Source organism: Papaver somniferum, chromosome 5 (assembly GCF_003573695.1).
Source record: "Papaver somniferum cultivar HN1 chromosome 5, ASM357369v1, whole genome shotgun sequence".
Lineage (NCBI taxonomy): Eukaryota > Viridiplantae > Streptophyta > Magnoliopsida > Ranunculales > Papaveraceae > Papaver > Papaver somniferum.
The window spans coordinates 135,377,893-135,385,652 of NC_039362.1; the positions used below are offsets into that span (position 1 = coordinate 135,377,893).

The following is a 7,760-nucleotide window of genomic DNA, read 5'->3' on the forward strand; positions in this document are numbered from 1 at the left end:
TGCAACACCCTTATACAGCTGCTTATGTGGCTCAAGCATTTCTCAATACTGTATTCAAGCTGCATGGATTGCCCTCTTCCATAGTGTCTGACAGGGACAAGGTTTTTACAAGCCATTTTTGGAAGGATTTGTTCCAGTCCTTGGGCACTAACTTTAACTTGAGAACTGCATATCACCCTTAGACTGATGGGCAAACTGAAAGGGTGAATCCATGCCTAGAGAATTACCTGAGATGCATCACTGGCCATAAACCAATCAACTGGAGTCAATGGCTAGCATTAGTTGAATGGTGGTACAACACAAGCTTTCACAGAGGGTTGCAAATGTCTCAATTTCAAGCTTTATATGGCTATGTTCCTCCACATATGGCTTTCCCTACTACTGCCACCACATCTGTAGCTGCAATAGAAACTTACTTAAAGGACAAAGCTTCTATGCTAGACTTACTTAAAGAATCTCTTTAGAAGGCATAAGAGAGGGTGAAGTTATATGTTGATGCTTCTAGAGTTGACAGAACATTTGAAGTAGGGGACTTGGTATACTTGCGGCTTCATCCTTACAGACAGGCCTATGTTGCCTTGAGAAAGAACTTTAAGCTCTCAGCTAAGTTTTATGGTCCATTTTCAATCTTGCAAAAAGTGGGGAAGGTAGCTTACAGATTGGAGTTACCCTCTAACTCTCGCGTTCACCCAATATTCCATGTGTTTCAGCTTAAGAAACACATTGGCCTCAGGTACACCCCTTCTCCCACATTGCTAGTTGTTAATCTTACATGAGATATTATCATGCTACCAGAAAAGGTGTTGGGTCACAGAGTTGTGCTCATGGGAAAAAAGGCAGTACCCCAGGTACTCATCCAATTGACAAATTCTTCTCCAGAGGAAGCTACAACAAATATTAACGCACATTATCTACGGTTTATCTTTGAGGACAAGGATCATCTTCAGGGGGAGGCAATGTTGCATTCTATGTAGTAAGAACTGTCTAGTTGGTCTGCTTGTAGTAACTATCTGGGTGTATTTATCATTTCTTTTATTGGTCACTACTGTCCGCTTGATTGAGGCCACGTGCCCTTCATCCATTGCAGTCGAATTATGTCTAATTATTAACCATTTAAGCTGTAAGAGAAACCTGTGTTGAATCTATGTGAAAGTTAATGAAACTATTATCATTTGGCTGCCCATATTGCACAGATCCTTGGGCTTAATCTTCGAGTCAGGAGGTGTTATTCAGGAGCTGTTATTCACCAATTATCCCCTTTAATCCACTCATCTGCTTGTCTAGTTGTTGGGTTATCACAACACCTATTTACCCATATGCCCGGTCCACCCTGGGAGTGCCAATGGGCATATTTGCTCATTAACGGGCCTCCGATTCTCCCAGCCCAACACTCCCCCATTCCATAAAGCTGGTCTTGGTTACCGGAAGAAGAAGTGTGAACCGTTCATTATAGATGACTACTCGTTTCGATTCTTCGTTTCTCTTCTCCTTCAATCATCTCTCTTCCTCTCCTCAGTTCAAAACTCCCGCCATTAAAGGAAGACGAAAGATCTTTCGGTTCAAATCTGGCGCCAAATTAATCGAAGCCTCCTCCTCTCCATCCTTATCTACATCTTCTTCTTCCGCCAGAAACATCAATAACGAAATTCATAGTAAGCTATATTTTTATCTCCCTAATTTAATCTTCAATCTATAAATTCAACGATTCTACAAATGTTTCAATCCGAAAGCTATTGATTTTTACAGAATTCCTTTTTACATTTGCAGGTGTAAATGGATTTGGCGATAATGTGTTGTATAAAAGGAGAGCAGTTATCATTGCAGCTACTGTTCTTCTTCCCTTAATTGGATTTGACGGATTTGGTGTTCACGCGGCAGAGTAAGTTCAATTCACTGCTCAATTCGCATCCTTTCCATTTTACCACTGTGGATGATGTTCGAGCTGATATTCTATTTTCATGAAATTGGCCGCAAATTGAAGGTCGGTGACAGATAAAACATTGATAATACGGGAAGGAGTACGGAAAGTAGTGACCAAGGGCAAAGCAGCAGGTGTACTTCGTCTGGTTTTTCATGATGCAGGAACGTTTGATATGAATGACAAATCAGGTAAATAGAATTATCCTTTTGTTTGTGAAGACTCAGATTTGATTGCATTTTTAGGTGTATCTGGAATGTTTGGCTCCAACCTAATGTAGTTATTGTCGCTTTTATCCGGCGCGCTCAGAGCACTGTCTTATCAAGACTAGACATAGATATTGATAATAGAAATAGTTGTGAATTTGAAACCAATGTGGAACAGCTTTTGATGATGCGCGTTACTGAACAATGGCATGGGTTTTTGATGCATCAACCCTTATCTAGACTAGACATAAGTTTAACAATGATACCAGAACACGACTACTATTTATTGGCCACACCAAACTCAGATGGTGCTGTACAGACGCGTCCCAGCAGTGTTAGATTAGTTGTAAATTATGGTTGTCAACTTCAGACTTCAGCAACCTCAACTAGTCGTAAGAAGCGCCCAAAGTCTGAATGAACTCAATAATGTCTTGTAGTAATTTTTATCACTGAGCAGTTGTGCAGACAAAATATGGTATTCTTCATGTATGTGCACAATGCATTCAACTTTATCCGGTTAGCAGCTTTTCTTATTGTACTTTAATATCACTGGTTCCTTTATAATGGGTTAAGTTTTCTCGCAGGTGGTATGAATGGTTCCATGGTTTATGAACTTGATAGACCCGAAAATGCTGGACTTAAAAAATCTGTCAAGGTACTGTCTCTCTAACACACAACAAAGTACATATGAATGCCATGTCAGTGATATCCCAAATTTACATATACTCCAATAATCCCGTACTGGCTGCAAGTAAAAACTGTCTGATAACCTATAGACTCTCCAGCTAACTTGTCAGTAGATGCGTTGTTGTTTAGATTCTAGAGAAAGTGAAAAGTGAGCTTGATGGAACAGAACCAGGTTAGTATTAGCATGAACTATTTCGTTGTGTGATTCACAAGTACTCTACACCCATCATGAATAACTTAAGAGGTTGTATGTTTTTGGCTGTATTTGTTTCTCTTTAGTGTCTTGGGCGGACTTAATCGCTGTAGCTGGTGCAGAAGCAGTTTCCCTTTGTGGAGGTCCCCTCATCCCAGTTCAGTTAGGAAGGAAAGATTTAACGTAAGGAAAATGTCACTTTCATTTGGTTATGATGCTAAACATTCGGTTGACTATTCCCAAACTTTGTTTTATTTAGGATAATCTTAAGAAATTGATTTATCCGTGAATTGTTGGAACTCACTTTCGATCCTGGTAGTGTTTACTCATTGTAACTCTGTAGTGCATATTTCCAGTTTATGTAGCTAGAATTCATTTTTACAAAGGTCAGTTTTCCTTGTAGGGTACCCGATCCAGAAGGGAAGCTTCCTGAAGAAACTCTGAATGCTTCTGCTCTGAAGCAGTCCTTTTTAAGCAAAGGATTCTCGTGAGTTTATGTTTAACAGTTTCAGCATTGTTGCTTATATGTAGTCATTTATAGACTTTTGATTTTTATAATATTTGCTAAGTGGTTAAAGTGGAGTAACGAACCTGCCCGCTATTTAGTTCGTTTAGTATTCTCGATACTTTTTTCCAACAGTCATACTACTATCTATTCTTCATCCAACATGTTTGTCAACTCTTGAATGGCAGTACACAAGAACTTGTAGCATTATCTGGAGCTCATACTATTGGTGGTAAAGGTTTTGGGAGTCCAACTGTTTTTGACAATTCCTACTACAAAATACTTCTGGAGAAACCGTGGGCATCCTCAGGTAACGCCTCTATCCTTATTTTCATACATAATTTACTCCACAACCTACTCTAAAGAGTAAAGCCCTTGTCGAACACACAATATTTGACCACGACTGTGGAATTTCCTCCAGTAATTTCTCTCTAGGTTTCGTTTTTTCCCCCTCATATCATGGTAATCTATTTTGTGCCTTCAGCTAGTATGATCGGGCTTCCATCAGATCATGTACTTGTCGAGGATGAAGAATGCTTAAGGTTTGTATGTCCTTTTTAAAAATCCACCTCCAGTTTTGCTGCATCAGTTGCCACATCCCTTGGTATGCTGTTGTGGTCCAAGCAAAAGGTCCTTGTAGCATTAGTCCATATAGCGTAACATGTTCAACTTGGTATGAGATGAATCCCTTGTATGTGCAGGTGGATCAATACATATGCGGATGACCAGAGAAAATTCTTCGAAGATTTCAAAAATGCTTATATCAAACTTGTGAATTCTGGTGCCATGTGGAAAGATGCCTGAACATAATTTTGGTCACCCTTCATTTTGTAACTATGATCATTGTCTGTTAGTACATAAAGTAATAAACTCAGATTTATTTCAAAATTTCCAAAAATATTCCAAGTCAATCATGTTATCATCTTCTTTTCAATGTCATCTTTGATGGTTCCCATCACTTCTTTATCGGCTATCAAATTGAAAAGTAAGTGGAGCTTCAAGCTGTACATGCACCAGAGTGGCATCCAATATTATAACTGTTAAGTCGCAGTCCTCACTCTTCAGATTTCAGATTTCTGCCAAGCTTAACAACCACAATGAAAAAGAACACAGGTCTGTACCCACATCCTATTAATTCTGTATTTCACACCATTATTTACTTTCAATGGCTAAAATAGTTGTGTCATGTCTCTGTGGTCCAAGATAATGATCGGGAAAGGAAAAGAACGTTATGTCGCTTCAGTAGGATATGTGAATGGATAGCATTGACTAGTGAAACACATTCAAAGAGGTAATGAAAGCGAGATCACAAACTTAAGATTGGATTCTATCACCAGGCTAGAGAATAAAGCTGTGATGCTGGGGATCTCATGTAATTGCAATTGCATAAAGCAATATTATATATATAACAAAAGTCTCCTCCCCAGCAAGAACTGGGACCTCATGCCTCCTCCAAATTGTATTTGCACATGTTGGTTTCTTTGACTAGTGTGGAGGATGAGGACGACGACAAGTGCAATCGTTCATACACAAGGGCAATTCTATGGCAATCAATTTTTTATTTTTTTTGTTGAGCAACGTGATAAACAAACACGTTTTTGCGTTATGGGAAACCAAGGTAAAATGAACAAATTTGATATTTTAGGATCCACTAGTGATTTTATTAATGTATAAACTAATGGCTCCGGATCGTCTGTTGCGATTTCTCCCTGTTCCTCTATTCCACCCACTCTCAGACCGCAATGTGTCCATATCATAACTACCAAAATTTACAAGCTTAAACTTAATATACTTGCCTATTTTAACTGATCTTCACGGAGAAAGAAAAATTAGGAAGTATGCCGTAGAAGTATTTATTTCTAGCAATAACATGACCTGCAGGAACTACACAGTTACGAGATATACTTTTTTTTTTCAGGTAATCACACTCTAGATTAGGGAAACCGTGTAACATCCAAAGTATTCCATTTGAGTCTCAAATCCTTTAGCACAGAAATGAACGCAATTCAAAATCTGCGTATCCTTAAAAATTTTACAGATCCTTGTTTAAGAATTCAATTGCTTTTCCAAACAAGGTTCCAGGATGAAGTAACTGGGAGGACTTGCACAAGCAAAAACAAAAGATGAAGAACGTTCGCGATTAATCATTAATTTTTCCCAACATCGAGTTAAGTTGGAAATGTACTCAATATGCATGTGATGATTTATCAACTGTCTAGACTAATTGGGAAAATATCTTAATTAGTTGCATTTCCAAGTGTCAAAAAGATAACCGGTAGGGGATCTTATCAGAAACTCCGAGGTCTGGAACTGTAGACAAGCAATGCTCGCAGTCACTGTTGAATTCTTCTTGTCTTAAGCTCTGCAAAAATTTGTATTACGAACTGAAAAAATAGGGATCGGAATTCGAGAGTATGTTGATTTTTTTTTGAAAGTTGAGAGTATGTTGATGGATAAGGAGTATTCTATGAAGAGACAATTAAGGGAGGAATATCTATTTCCCAATTTTCTTTTAGAAAATCTTCGTTAAGATAGTCAAGTATAAATTCGTTAAAATGTGGTAGTTATAATGGACATACGTGGCTATTGCGAATTTGGTGGAATAGAGGAACAGAGGATTTTGGTAACAGACAATCCGGATCCTAAACTAATAAGGGTTGGTCGCACTAATTATTTAACTAATAAAATAAAACCTAAATATAATAATCGAGATATGGAGAGAGAAAATGTGAGGGGCGGCCAAACATCACACGCCATCATTCTTTCTTCCAACGCCCGGTTGTACATCAAGCACGCGTTTATTCTACCGCCTCACTCAACAAACCCTCAAGTTTGTTGGTTTTCCATCCGTTTTTCATGTTTGTTGAGTCCATAGTGGGGGCAAAATGAACAAACTACAATTTTGTTGAGTCCATAGGAACCGCTTTAAGAAATGGTGTCTATGTCTCCAAGGAACAAGGACGACCGAGATTGGCCGAATTGATTTTTCAAGAAGGACGGCAAGGATTATGCCTTAACCTAGATAACTCAACCCAACCCTATCTACTTATAGGCGAAGGACGGCTCGACCGTTATGCTATTGTCTCGGACTCTCGGTTCGCATTAGTACTCAACTATCCATTGTGATCCCATGGATCCAAATGTTGAAAACTAATTCTCTTCTTAAATTAATATTTAGTAAAAAACATTACTTTTTGAAGCATGATCATCATTAGTCGTTATTGATATTATATATGGGGAACCTTTTTTTCTCGTCCCATTAATTGACGGTAATTGACCACTATCCAAATCAGTGATTTTTAATAATAAATCACTAATGAAGGTTAATTATCTTAAAATGTAGAATTGTTAATCAAATCTAAATATAATAATCTTAGCCGTACATTAAGTATTTTGGGCTACACATATAACCCATCTTAATGATGGGTTTCTAAAAGAGAGAGGAATCAGACTTGGGTTCCTCAGAAATTTCCACATTATATAATTATTAAATCTTTCTCTCAAACCTCTGCTTCTCTTTCACTCATCTTATATTCTTTCTCCTTTGATCCATTATGCTTTCTCCGCTAAGCAAAAACCTAACTTTTGAGACCTGTAGAAGTGTCAAAGCACTTTCACCAACTAAAATTGAGGAGATAAAAGTAGAGGTTAAGGTACAACTTCACTGTCAATTGAATTTTAGGGGTTTAGATAGTTAGGGTTTTACTGATTTTATAGCAGTTAGGGAAACAAATAAGGTGATTGATTTGATTAAGAAGTTCAATTATAAAAGTAACTTTTGTAGTTCTCTTTTCTAACTTATAATTTAAAAACATAACCAAACATCAGTATCATGATGGACCTTTTATATGGAGATAAATGTTAGAAATTGTGTTTGATTTATGATGGAGATATTGTTTGAGATAAATGTTATGTAAGAAACTTCTTTCAGACCATAATCTCACCTAATGGAACTTGACTTTCGATCCCTTCTCAAAATAACTTTCTGACATGTAAAAACTACTAGAAATAACCCGTGACATAACGGCACGGCATGAGGTTAACAGAGAGTTCTAATAAATATCTAGAGATAGCTCATGCCGTAATGACACTACTTTAATATGATGTCTGACTGCTGTAATTTTTCTTTTTTTCCGGACTTTAAATCGTGTTCCTTTGCAAGATAGTTTTCTATTTTGTTTTAAGCGAAAATAATGTCTATAAATACATTGTAAAATTACTCATATACATTATCCAAAAACGAACACAAAA

General features: G+C 37.5%; 1 protein-coding gene across 1 annotated transcript; it reads left to right on the top strand.

Moving 5' to 3' along the window:
- The first annotated feature begins 1,446 nt into the window (after nt 1-1,446).
- Nucleotides 1,447-4,475, top strand: LOC113282817 (putative L-ascorbate peroxidase 6). Its single transcript, XM_026531920.1, has 10 exons — nt 1,447-1,652; nt 1,768-1,879; nt 1,982-2,109; nt 2,709-2,779; nt 2,941-2,983; nt 3,091-3,187; nt 3,408-3,491; nt 3,698-3,819; nt 3,994-4,051; nt 4,211-4,475. Exons 1-10 carry the CDS (start codon nt 1,454-1,456, stop codon nt 4,311-4,313), a joined length of 1,017 nt encoding a protein of 338 aa, XP_026387705.1. The 5' UTR covers nt 1,447-1,453; the 3' UTR covers nt 4,314-4,475.
- The last annotated feature ends 3,285 nt before the right edge of the window (nt 4,476-7,760 follow it).